This window comes from Clupea harengus, chromosome 12 (genome assembly GCF_900700415.2).
Source record: "Clupea harengus chromosome 12, Ch_v2.0.2, whole genome shotgun sequence".
In the NCBI taxonomy this organism is placed as follows: Eukaryota; Metazoa; Chordata; class Actinopteri; order Clupeiformes; family Clupeidae; genus Clupea; species Clupea harengus.
Window position 1 is genome coordinate 17,827,712 of NC_045163.1, and position 13,420 is coordinate 17,841,131.

General features: G+C 41.9%; 2 protein-coding genes across 2 annotated transcripts; one reads left to right on the forward strand and one right to left on the reverse strand.

Annotated features, from left to right (window-relative positions):
* The first annotated feature begins 1,186 nt into the window (after positions 1-1,186).
* On the forward strand, positions 1,187-4,297 carry LOC105912635 (alpha-(1,3)-fucosyltransferase 7-like). Its single transcript, XM_012841621.3, has 2 exons — positions 1,187-1,406; positions 2,804-4,297. The coding sequence occupies exon 2, from the start codon at positions 2,823-2,825 to the stop codon at positions 3,840-3,842; it is 1,020 nt and encodes a 339-aa protein (XP_012697075.2). The 5' UTR covers positions 1,187-1,406; positions 2,804-2,822; the 3' UTR covers positions 3,843-4,297.
* Positions 4,298-6,342: 2,045 nt separating this feature from the next.
* On the reverse strand, positions 6,343-9,957 carry pou5f3 (POU domain, class 5, transcription factor 3). Its single transcript, XM_012841627.2, has 5 exons — positions 8,892-9,957; positions 8,649-8,760; positions 8,387-8,517; positions 7,902-8,066; positions 6,343-7,590 (listed from the first exon to the last, which is right to left on the reverse strand). Exons 1-5 carry the CDS (start codon positions 9,633-9,635, stop codon positions 7,333-7,335), a joined length of 1,410 nt encoding a protein of 469 aa, XP_012697081.1. The 5' UTR covers positions 9,636-9,957; the 3' UTR covers positions 6,343-7,332.
* Positions 9,958-13,420: the final 3,463 nt, after the last annotated feature.

The following is a 13,420-nucleotide window of genomic DNA, read 5'->3' on the forward strand; positions in this document are numbered from 1 at the left end:
ATCTCCTAGTATTTTTCTTCTTCAAGCGACTACTCTAGAATGATGAGTCGTGGGAAGATCTATAGAAACCAGTTATACTGTATGGCACTGACATTTAAGATTAGCTGGTAAATCTCGTTTTTTTTTTTCAATGGTGTTTTCAGTTATTTAAAACATGTTCCATCTGTCTTCCTATGGAAACTCATCCACTTACACACACCAAGTGTAGTGTCTATGACAACAAGTCAAACTGCAGTGCAACTGCAGTGACAGATCAAATTAATTTGATTCAAATCAATGTTAATATTTTATACAGTGGTAAACACACATCATGCGGTTCTGATTTTTATATATATAAATAAAATATAATTTCCTAAACGGCAAGCCATAATCTGTCTATATATGTCTATATGTGTGTGTGTGTGTGTGTGTGTGTGTGTGTGTGTGTGTGTGTGTGTGTGTGTGTGTGTGTGTGTGTGTGTGTGCGTGTGCGTGGGTTGTTGCTGTGTATGTATGTATATGTGTGAATGTGTGGCATTCTGTGCATCCTGTTCATGGGTGCCCCTACTTCCCTTTACCCACTGCACAGAAGTTTAGCCAGCCTCTTTCGGCTCAGAAAAAAGGTTGTTAGAAGGTCCAGTAATAAAACGGAACCAGTGACCCGGTTCTGCTTGTGTTTAGGAACAAGGTTTTATTCACACCGACCCCTGAATAATCACCTAAAAGGATGGAGGCAAGTACCTACTGCTAAGAGCTTTGCTTTACTTTGAACTTCCAGGCAACTGTGGAAGGCAGGATGTGACTAAATGGTGTTCTAAACGGAAGATCATGTGTGTGACAAATTTGCCTCTGTCTGGTGTCTTACCCCTCCACGAAATTGATTTCCAGTTACTAGCTCCGTTTTTTAGCAAGAGTTTGCCAACTATTGTGAGCAGTTAAAATTGAAATTTCCTGTCATCCTCTCCCGGGATCTCTTGCAAGCACTCTTTTGCAGCTGTTAAGTAATCAGTGTCAGCTGTATAAGAATGAATGAATGAATATGTTTGTAGTGTATTCACAAATGACATTGCTGACATCACAGACTGGGTGTGAGTGAGATAAGACACGAGTCTCTCTCTCTCTCTCTCTCTCTAGCTTTTCCTTTTACTTACAGAGGTGTGAAACAGACAGAGAGAGAGCGAGAGAGAGAGGGAGAGAGAGAGAGAGAGAGGGGGAGGGAGGGAGGGAGAGAGAGATGTATATTGAGAGAAATATAGAGAGGAGAAAATGGGGAAGCAGATGAGTCTACAAAGTCTTGGTTTCAACCGTCTACTTTAAGAAATCACCACCTCGTGTCAGCCCAGGGCCACAGTAGAACACAGCTGGAGGTGACGGCCAGAGTTGCATGCAACCGCTCAACCACAAGAGCTTCCTGCACAACCTTTATGGTAAGCCATCACAGCCATTCATTTTGTTGGTTAACGATATGCCTTTACACTTTCTTGTCAAAGCATAGAAATCCTCTTTCATGTCATTCATTGCATTAGAATTATGAGGTCAATTTCCTTTTTCGTAAACAAACATACAACAAGTGTTTCGTGGTGATGTACTCCGTGTTGAAATCTGATGCTGTGACGGGAAACTCAGACTTGCGTGTGTGTGTGAACATGTTACTGGCTGCGATATTTCTGTCACAATAAACCTGCCTCATCCAGTGTCCATTGGAAAACAAATCCACCCAAAAACAAAAGATAGACAACATAGCATCCATTTTCAGACAAGGAGGTAGTTCAGAGAGCTGAATTAGATCACACTGATCCATTTCACCCTGGGTGGTCCATCATGTATATTGCAGGCAAAAGGGGCATGTTTTCGTGCCAAGTCTCATGTTCACAAATGCTAAATAGAAATGTTTCTATGTAGGCAGATGTATACAAAATACATGTAAATGAATTAAGTTTTTAAATGCTTCCTAGATTAAAGGCTGGATGATATTTGTCATGTTGTGACTTTGGGACTTTGGGAACCGGGGATCGATGACAGTTTTCAACACACTTAACCTGATCTCTGTTTAACACAACCTGACTGCAATTTAAAGCATAAAAAAATCCCAATAGGTTACATGAGTTCATTTAACTTGGTCACATTGTGCATAAGAAAAACAGAAGACACTTACATAACCGTAGGTATGCTACATGTGAACATTGTCAACAGAGGGACAGTTACACAAGTTATATTGGTCTGTTGAGAATCTATATTTGGCTTTTTGGAAACATGGCTTCTCAGGGTCTCCTTTTATGCTGTCTGATGAAGCATTGGTGGACGCATTGCCACCATTATAAATGTACAGTGTATATGCATGTTATGTACATATGTAAGTATTTCTTTAAAGGATAAAAAAAAACACAATTGACACAAGATAGTGAAACTGTTACAATATATGAATATGTACATCTCCATAGTGATGGATATGCTCCCCACCCCCATTTACTCACACCCATTTACTCACTGTGAACTTCCTTGTCAGGAAGCTGGCCTCTTAACCACAGAGCTGGGTGACATTTTTGCAATTTCAACAGCATGAGGGAAAAAAAGTGTTTTTATTTTTTCATATCCGTAGAAACTAACCCCTACCAAAGTCTGTGATTCAGCTCTTACCACAAACATGAAACCAACCAACCGAAAACAAGTATTGTCTACAGTTATCCACATGTGTGTTAATGTATCAGACAAATGCAAGAAAAGAGGAAATAAGCAAATAGCACATAAGTAATATTAGAATAATATTTCTTTTATCCATTTCCCTCTCCTTATTAACCGTTGGGCGCTGTTCTTTTTCTTACAGTGGTTAATACACTATCTGGATGTCTACCATGTGGACTAATTCTAGGAGGAAGTGGTGCTGTCTTCTCTTCCTCTCTGTCGTTTCTCTCCCAACCTACTCTTACTTCATACTACAGGCCTTCTCTTCCCTGAGAAGAGCCCCCCCTAGTTTTACAGGCAACACTACCATTCTACTGTGGCACTGGCCTTTTGGAAAGCCATGCAACCTGAGTGGAGACGTGTGCTTGGAGCACTGGGGCATCCATGGATGCCTTTTGGTGGACAACCGTTCCTTATTTTCCAGGGCAAATTTGGTGGTCTTCCATAATCATGAGCTGATGTCAGGTCGGCAGAAGTTGCCGTTGAAACGTATCCGTCCATCGGGCCAGAGGTGGGTCTGGCTATCCTTGGAGAGCCCAGAGAACAATGGGAAAAGCTGGGTGCAAAGAAAACACTTTGACTACATCATGACCTACAGACGAGATGCCGACATAACCATCCCTTACGGACAACTGGTGTCTAAAGAAGCAGAGAATGACGGTACAGTCGGTGCCTTTATACCAAAGGGAAAAACCTCCCTGGCATGCTGGGTTGTGAGTAACTATTCAAAACATCATAAGAGAACAGCTGTGTATGAGAAGCTAAAAAAGGTCATTCCTGTGGAGGTGTATGGCAGAGCTGTTAATAAGTATTTGGATGCACATAATCTGTTACCCACCATCTCTCGTTGCTACTTTTACCTGGCTTTTGAGAACTCTATATCCACGGACTACATCACAGAGAAGTTTTGGTACAATGCCCTCGTGGGTGGAGCTGTACCTGTAGTTTTAGGTCCACCCCGGGAACAGTATGAGGCAGTGGCACCAAAAGATTCCTTCATCCATGTGGACGACTTCAGATCAATAGAGGAGCTTGGAAACTTTCTCAAGAAACTGGCTGAGGATAAGGAACGCTATGCCAAATACTTTGCCTGGAAACAACAGCATACTGTCAAACTGTACAGGGACTGGCGGGAGAGACTCTGTGCTATCTGCGCTAAGCTCCGAAAACCTAACACCTAACACCTTAAAATCAGAAAAAGTATACCATGACCTTGGTGAATTGAAAAGGTAAAACCCTTACATTTTGACAATGAGATTGTAATTGAAAATACTACTTGATTAACTCATTGTAATTTTTATTTTGTGTGTGCAATAAGAGTACTACTTTAATTTAACACATTCCAGGTTAAAACACCATGAATGAGTAAATTAAATTTGATTGATTTATAGATTATGAAACATCTCTATTTGTGTGAATAGCTACATCTGGAACAATATATGAATTCTTGTTTATTCCACAAAAATAAACAAGAAGTACATGGCCTCTGATTGGTGTCTGCACATTTATTAAATTTAATAGCATTTCAAGAGTAAACTAGAAATACCTCATAGCAGTGCGTAATGTAACAGAGAAAGTCATAGAATAAATGTGCAGGAATTTTGTGAAATAAAAAGATATTTTTTGTTCCAAGAAAGCTTTGTTATCTTGAATGTTAATGTTTCTGGTAAATAGACTAAAAACTTTGTTGTATTTCTTATTCTGAGTGAAAATGTAAGGAACTATAGTTTATGAATGTGGTGGTGTACACTGAAAGGGTATGAGGCAGTACTTCTGGTTTTGGAACCTATCTAGTGATATAGCTCATGAATGTGACTTTTAACAGGTCTATTCTTGTGTTAAATTTGAGCATTTTGTATACATAGGGAACAATATGATCTTCTTTGTATAAATGTACTTGGCATTTATTTACAAAGTTTTGAGAAAAAAAATGAAAATATCAACATTTATTGCACACTACCATAATCCGAATTTTAAATATGGCCGCAAGCAGAGATCATCGGCGTCCAAACAGTGGGTGAACTGTCCCAAGTAGGGAACGGTTGAATGATGAGGATGACTGCTTCAACAGGTGACAAAGGACCATTTAAATTTTGTGTAAGGATTTTAAGACAAAATGAATTGTGACGACCAACCTATATCAGAGGAACGGAAGAAAGCATGTTGTAGCTTGTCATAGTGACATCTTGTGACTAATTTATTTGAAATTTGGTAAATAGCTTCAATATGTAATCATAAATGAGCCTACAAAAAGTTTGAACCTTTACATCATAGGCATTAACTGTAGTAGTATTAACTGCTGAATTTTGATTGGCCGTTGGCAACCATTTTGTCAAGCACAAATTAAGAGAGCAAATTAAGCCAAGTATTTGCTTAAGTGGGTCTTGAGATATGTAAATGCATCAGTTGCAGAGCCTCCTAGGGACAAAATTCCTCGAAATTTGGAGTGCTTCCAAAGAATAAGCTAGTGATGCCGGGTGTGAAGTTTGTGAAACCTAGAGTTAGGTTTTTGCTTTGCACATTATTCAGTAGATGGAGCGACTCCACAATTAAGTAATAATAAACTTTCCATAACAATTTAGTAATTTATGGCAAAACAGTTGATGAACTGATGCCCAAAAAATGCTTTGAGCCTACCCTATTCCAGGGGGCGCTAACGAGTGCAAAAGGACACTCACCCAGGGATGCAAACCTTATATTCCGCATCAGCCATGTAGAGCTACAATCATGTCAAGTTTCATGTGGATCGGTGAAGTCTAAGTATGTGATATTGTCGACCGAAAATCGGTGAATAAAAACACTATATGCAGCAGTCATATTGCATATGAATTGGAATAAATAAAAGTTTCTTTGGTTCAATACTCACCAGACACAGTATGTTTTCTGTATGCTATGTTAGATACAATCAAGTGGGGTATGGACAGAGCAAGTCTACTCCTTTTTCATTGTGCTACGTCAGATTGAGGTAGAGCCACAAGACCAGAGGTGACCAGAGGTCCAACCACTGTGGACTCACACACAACTTACAGTAAATATGATCCTGTCATACAAGAGCAACTTACAGTGAATATGACCCTGTCATACAAGAGCAATGTACAGTGAATATGATCCTGTTATTCAAGTGGAACTTACAGTGAATACGATCCTGTCATTCAAGAGCAAAATTTCAATGTCAAACAACCATGGGAAGACATGTTGAAACAATTGCAACACATTTTCAAAGAAACGCAGTTTTTCTTATCTGGGTATAGCCATCTAAGCTGTGGTAATAGGATATCAGCGTTGTAGCCGAGTCACGGAGGAATGTATTACTGTTAAAACAACACCATGCAACACTATGGTCAATGACGTTTTCGGTAAAACAGTCTATATTATGTAGTTCTAAGCAGGACAGACCCCAATTCATTGAAACTCACCTTATTATGACTGAAAACTGAAACATTCATGTAATTTATGTTAAGAAAAACACATCAGGAAGGCTGAAGTTAGCTGATGGTGACCCAAAAGTCTAAGAATTCAAGTAAATGAAGAGTGTATGTGTGTGCCTCATCCCCATCTTGTAAGAGTCTCAGGCCCCATATGAAGTAGCAGAGCACAGCATAAACAAGTGTTGAGACCTTACCTTTTGCCTGTTATTGTTCAAGCTAAATTGATGGAGCTAGAGACAACACAAACATTAAGTGGATTGGAATGCCAGATGACGCATTTAATAGCTACATTCAGCAGGAAGACAATATCATTTCAACCAAAGAAACACTTCAGGCTTAGTGTCTCAATAAATTATTCAAGACTTTCATTTACAGTATCCAGCAAAAGTGATGCAGCATCTTGAAAAGTGACTTGTAGAAAACGCAGGTGTAAACATAAGGCACATGACTTCTCCACACTGTGGCCATTAAGAAGAGACACACATAATATACATAGATATAAAACTTTAAGAGAGCTGCCCATGGTTATAAACACAACTATCAGAAGCCCAGCGCAACGAGAGCCGTTAACATGCAACATTAACAAATGAATGGAGATAAGAGGGACGCAAAATGAAGAGCACTACTTGATGTCCTCACAACCGTCCCTGTCTACTGAATGATCAACCTTTAGTTAAAAAGACAACTCTTAAAATCGTGTAAAAACAGCCATTTTCTAACGCGCTGCATAACTCATTTGGCTTTTTTAAAAAAAAAAAAAAAAAAAAAAAAAAATCTGGTCTCACACAGAGGAATGCATTTCATCATTAATTATTAAGCAACTGAGATCCCAGCGATTTGAAATGTCAAATCTAGGTACATAAAAAGGTGCACAAAAACAAAATAAGCATTTAAAAAACATGGCCTTAAACTCTTGATAATGTACAACAGCATTAGCAAAAATCTCTTTACCCAAGTTTCTCAGCTACAAAAGGGCCACTCAAGGAAAACTAGACACACTTCTCTTGCCAGCAACCAGGGCAAAACACCACAAACTGCCAGGCTTGTGATCTATGTGACTGTTAACCATTTGGGACACCCAACCAAGTATGAAACAAAGGTGTTCACACATTTCATTTGCTTGTATGTTTGGTGTAAATATCCTCATGTTATCAGTCTTAAGAGTCAAGTAACTGATCTTTCATCATCCATCCCATGAAGGTGGGTGGGGGGTAATGGTTGGGAAGGCTAAGGTTTGCTCCAGTTAGCTGGGGAGGTGACCCACCAGTCCCGGATGCAAGTTCTGTTTGAAGACATCTGGTCGATGGAGGGGGGGCATGTACAGGGTGGGGCCGGAGGGGTGATTGACGGGGGGATACCCCTGTCCATGGAGGGTGTTGGGGATCATGTGAGATGGGGGAGGGCTCTGCTCATAATACCCCCCCTCGGCGCATTCGTCATCGAAAGGCAGGGCCAGGCGTTTCCCTTTCTGCCTGCGGTTGCAGAACCACACACGCACAACCTGTCCAAAGACACCACACACACACACACCGTTTAACACACATAGCCCCACATATTCAGCAATGTACGGTTATGAAAGACCTTTTACTACTACTTAAAATAAACAATTGCAACTTGACACTTAAAAGGACCACAACCCTGAAGACACAGTAGCTAAATAAGATGCCATGTATCCCGTTTACAGAATATAAGGAAGCCTTTTTGCAAGCTTAGAAAAGACAAACCATGAACGCATGGCATTCCTTATCTGTCCATCAAAGACATAAAACACTCTAATGAGCTCAGGCTTAGCTGAATAGGAAGTGGACTCACATCACGCTCTAGGCCAAGGTCATCTGAGATGTGGGTGATTTCCTGGGTGTTGGGCTTGGGACATTTCACAAAGTATGACTCAAGGGCAGTGCGCACAGTTCCCTCCAGACTGGTCCTCCTCTTTCTTTTTCTGGTGTCCACAAACACCCGCTCGATTTTATACATCTGTAGGAACAATGCAATTAGCAACATTAGTGGTATGTTCCATAGTTGAATAGATAGAAAGTACCCATGCTATGAAATGGCTGATTCAACTTTACACAGCTGTCCCAACAGGCCTGTACTGCATATAAACGCCACTCAATCAAAGGGTCATCTTTGCTCAAGTCAGACTTCATATTGCCCACGTGCTGGTGTTAGGTGATGTATGACAGAAGGCTTAAAACGATATCAAAGCCACAGGGGAAATGTGATCAAAATGTGTATAAAATTGCGGAGCAGGATTACAGCCACAGATTCAAGTTCTCATTCAAGCAATTACTCACGTCTTGTGGATTCTCGGATGTCTCTGCGTCATTGAGCCATCTTTGCAGTAGTGGTTTGAGCTTGCACATGTTCTTGAAGCTCAGCTGAAGCGCCTCGAAACGGCAAATTGTCGTCTGGCTGAACATTTTACCTGAACAAGTGGGGGGAAACACGATGAAGAGTAAACAAAAATGTCTGATATGACCTTTGTAAATGTGCGGGGTTTTTTTGCCATGAGGCAGTTCAGCCTGTAAATTGAGTTTTAGCTGAAAGACGACTTACCATAGAGATTTCCCAATGCCAATCCAACGTCTGCTTGCGTGAAGCCCAAGGTGATGCGCTTGTGCTTCAATTCTTTTGCAAACTGTTCCAATTCTTCTGTGGTCAGATTCTCCTAAAGACAATTTGAAAAGAAAACATAAAAGGTCATGCTAAAAATAAAAACATTCAGATAATCTAGACTGAACACACATTGTCCTGCTTAGCAAAATAATCACTGATTGAAAAGGTCAGAGTCTTACTCACCTCCTCCTCCGAGTCACTGCAACCGCCACTGGAGGAGCCGCTACTTCGGGCTGTGGTCTGTACTTGGGTCGCTGGAACAGTCTGTGCGGAGCCACCGCTGTAAAAACCAGCTCCAGAAAAGGTATTCCCAGGTGGAGATGGGGAAAGAGAGGAAGATGATGGCGAAGACGAAATTGTTTGAGCTGCAGCTGTGTTGCTGGGAGCGGCGATGTGCGACAGGCCAGGCCAAAAAGATGGGTTCCACGGAGCAGAGTAATAAACGCCGTGGGCAACGGAGTTTGCCGGTGGTGGAACCTGAATCTTTGTCTCAGTATTATACTCATCATTAACCTCCTTCTCCGTCTTTATCTCTGGCATTTTGATTTGCTCTCTGGTCTCGGCAATTGGCGGACTGTGGTTTGCGGGCTGTGTGGCCATTGTCGTGCCGGCTACCTGACCGGTGTACTCCGGAGCAGCGAAAGGGTACCAATGTTTGGGCTGCGTAAAGTCCCCAGCCTGTACCTCTGATGCCCTGTAGTCACCACCAACTGCAGGGAACGTAAAGAAAGCCTGTGGAGGCGGAGGGGCCATTCCGTTAAAAGATGATTTGTTGAAAAGCAGGCCCGGGTCTTGTAGCATGTGCTGGAACTGGAGCGATGCGTTGCCCAGTCCATCCTGACCTAAAGCCTGGGCATACATCGCTCTGTTGACATCGAAGGACCTTCCGTTACAGTCTGCTGCTGGACTTTGGGTTCTCTCAGACATCTTCAGGAGCAGTTGTAGAATACTTTACGTCGTTGCACTCACACTATTTCAGATAGCTTGGGTATTGCCTGTTCTAAGTAAAAGTTACAAATCCCTCCATCATGGAAGAAAAGTAACAAGTAAATTCACTCGGCGAGATAAGGATCCTCCTTGCACGTTCTTTCTCGAGCTTGGTCAGAAACGGACCTGTGTGGAAATGCAAGCATTGGGCGTCAGATGACAAATCAGTTTAGTCTGTTCATTTAGGCCGAAAGTTCACCTCCACCCACTTCACTTTCACGCGTGCAGATGTCTACTTCTGACTTCAACAGGTTTTCTTAATCAGTTGATGTTAGAGGCTGGAGTCGTAATTGCCGCCTCTCCCATTGGCCACCCCAAACAATAGGCCCCAGCTGATGGTGAAGTTGTGAATGAACTTGATTTCTTTGGGCGTGGAGAAGAATGCTGGCTGGCTACCGTTTTGTCAAGACAAGGAAGGGGTTGGTTAACCTTAGGCTACTAATTAAACTGGTCCATTTTATTTTCATCCATGTTCCCGTAATTATAATTAACCGTTATAAGTGTTCACATAAAAACGTACCGCTTAAGAGGATGTTTTGCTATTCTCTTTGCTAAATTGATGGGAAATTATGCACGGCCAAATATAAGGCTGAGGAGACTGTTAATCCATTTCGCGCATTTACATCAAAACAATGAATTTTCTAGAAGTTACAAATTCGTAGGAGACACATTTCACATGCATAGGCCAATTCATTGAACTAACGTGGTTGAAATAATTCGCCGTAATCACTTATCTTTGGTATTCAAATTTACCATTTCACTGGAAAACTACATTTCAAACATGGAAACATGAAAACGAAACGTTTACCCGGAAAGTTCTCAGAGGATTGGAGTAATTTGGGTTAGGTTTTAAAGCCTTAACCTATTATACGTCTTGTTACATTACATTACCGTACAGTGTGGCCTTGGCTACGTATTGACATCGGTTATTGTCAGGTTTGTGTGAAGAAAGACATTTCACAAAAAGCGAAAAAAATCATCGTGATGTTTCAAAATACACTTGGTCTACAACGTCCTAGTCTAGGTCAAGGTGTAATGTTTGTCTTTGGTATCGCAATCAGATACAAAATTGGATTACAGGTGTTTAATCTTGCTCGATGAGATGGGGACAGGCGCCTCTGAAATGTAAACAAGCACAAGTTTTCTCAGTGGTCCCATTTTTTTTTATGGCAGAGTCTATATGTGTGGCCTACAATATTACTTCTTGTGCTTACACGCTACATCACCCTCGCTTTTTAGCGGGGCACATTCCATTGGAGCTTCGAAAGACACGGCACGGTTTACAAAGACACGTCTCCGGTGTAATTGGAAATATTCCTGCAAATGCATACAACTGATCTGTCCCCCACCCAAACAGATTCTATCGCTCCAGATTGCGGCAGGAAGACGCGCTGCAGGAAGGTAGTGGGGGGTATTGTGCAACAAGGCCCGGGGGCACCCCGCAGCTCCCAGACCCAAAGTTGCGATGGCCGGCCATTAGCTGCCTTTCAAGCGGAACAATACGTCGCAACCCTTTGATTCCGCACCCACCCCCTACTCCTGAAACAAACACCATCCAAAGGTTTCACACTCAACACAAGGACATTGTTGCCACTATAAGAATCTTTACTGAAGAGCACTATGCAGAGAAACCAGAGCACACGCACACATTATACAACGGAAAACCAGAAAGGACTGCTTATTGTTAATTTCTTTTGCTTATCGGTTTATAAATGTCTGTCAGACCTACTCTGACTCAGCATTTGACACATAATTTGCCTCCACCCTCCAACTGAAAGCACCATCCAGGCACAGCCATACTTCACTGCACTCCTAAATGAAACAATGTACCCCCTACCATCAAACACACTTGGCTCAAACAGATCCAACCTAAGGACACAAGCAAGCTGCCCACTCTTCCACACTTACAAAGCCAGAGAAGGAGCACAGAGGATGGCCTAGGCTCTGTGAAAGCCTTAAAAGACATCAAACCCCGGCTACAGGTATTGTATGGGCCCATGGACTTGGGTGGGGATTGTGATGCAAAGTGTAGACATTTGAGGAAAAAGTGGCCGGCATCAGAGAGACAGAGAACAAGCAGGGGTTTGAGGGGAGCAATGGGAATAGAGTGGGTGACGGGGGCTTTTTCTCGAGGATTAGAGAGAATCAAAGTTTTTGAGAAGGGAATCATCTTTTTTGTGGTGTTGGTGGTGGCATGTGGGAGAGGCTTCTGGCTCTTCTAGATGTTCTTTTAGGATGACACTACTTTGAACATAAGGAGACTCCATCCATAGGCACGCTATTGTTTGTAGTTTGGGGATGTAACCACGCACGGTTAGTACATCAAACTGAACTGGAAAACATGAGAGAGCACAAGCCTCAGATTCTGAAAATTATAATTTGCCATGTTCTGTGGCATGCTGTGTCCCTGGAGGAGAGGGGGTTGAAATAGTGCATTATTGTCCATTCTCAATGTTATTTGATATGTCTGATAAAACACATAAGAATACAAAAATAAATAACGTAACAAGTCAAACTCATGTCAAATCGCCCATCGTCTGCTCGCAACTCATTTCACAAGTGGGGGGAGAGAAAAAAAACTAAACGGAAATAAGACAGTAATCTTGAGTGTGATCTTTGGAGTGTTTTAATGTGGAGCTTGGAATGAGATGGAGTGAGTGACTTCCATGGGAGGTGTCCAGCTGCTTGGGACTGTCAGTAAACAATGACTTGCAGACACAATCAGCAGCTACAACAGACCTACTCCCCTATAATGGGTGTGGAGCACTGAGCTCATTCTGCAGGAAGCTTTGGCTTTTTATGGTATCAACTGTAAACAGACAAATAAAATAACACAAAGGTCAAGACAAGAACACGTGGCACAAGGGCATTATCTATAATGGCTAAGCAGAAGTAGAAATAGACTAATTTAGAGAAAGAATAGAAATAGAAACTCAACTATAGAACTAGAAATCATGAAACTGCATACATATTCCCATAGTGGTGTATACATCATCAATGTCCATACACATATTCAAGATACACAGTACACTTTAATAACATTATATACTCTATATATATTATATATAACACTCTGTAAGGATAATTTACGATCATTTGCAAACCAAAAATGATCATTTTCAGTTGTAGGTTTTTGTCCCTCTGTGCCTTTGTGAATTCAAAATGTAGCATTTGTGAAATGTCGAAGCCTACATAAATGAGTATTTCCTATTTAACACGTGACTTATTTGATTTGTTAGTCTTCTCTTGATTCTGGACATCCACAAGTCCTAGAAGTCCAAGTCCCCTTTACTCAATAGCGGCTCTCCACCCCCACCCCCCCAACACAGACCTACAAAAGCTGCCCTAGAGTCCCAACCCTCCTGTGTCCATACCCTCCTCAGAGGACCAGCCCGATGGCTTTTTAATTGCTGTTGACACCCCTGAGACGACTGCCGTCCTTTACCCACAACAAAATGTCCATCGGGTGACCAATGGCTGCCTTCCTAGCGCCATTCAGAACGACAATGGCCTTAGATGGCTCCCCTACAGCCAGCTCAATGGGTCTGGGTCATGTGACCACCAAGTCTCTGCAGCACTCGTCATGGAGATGCAGTTAATGGGAGATCTGAGGAGCTGGGCAGATTTCTGTGTTATCTCCCCCCCACCCTCCCCCGCCCCTCCAGGGAAGTCTGTATAGGTCAAGGTGGGAGCGGCAGAAAGATAACCTCCATAAAAGTTTAGGT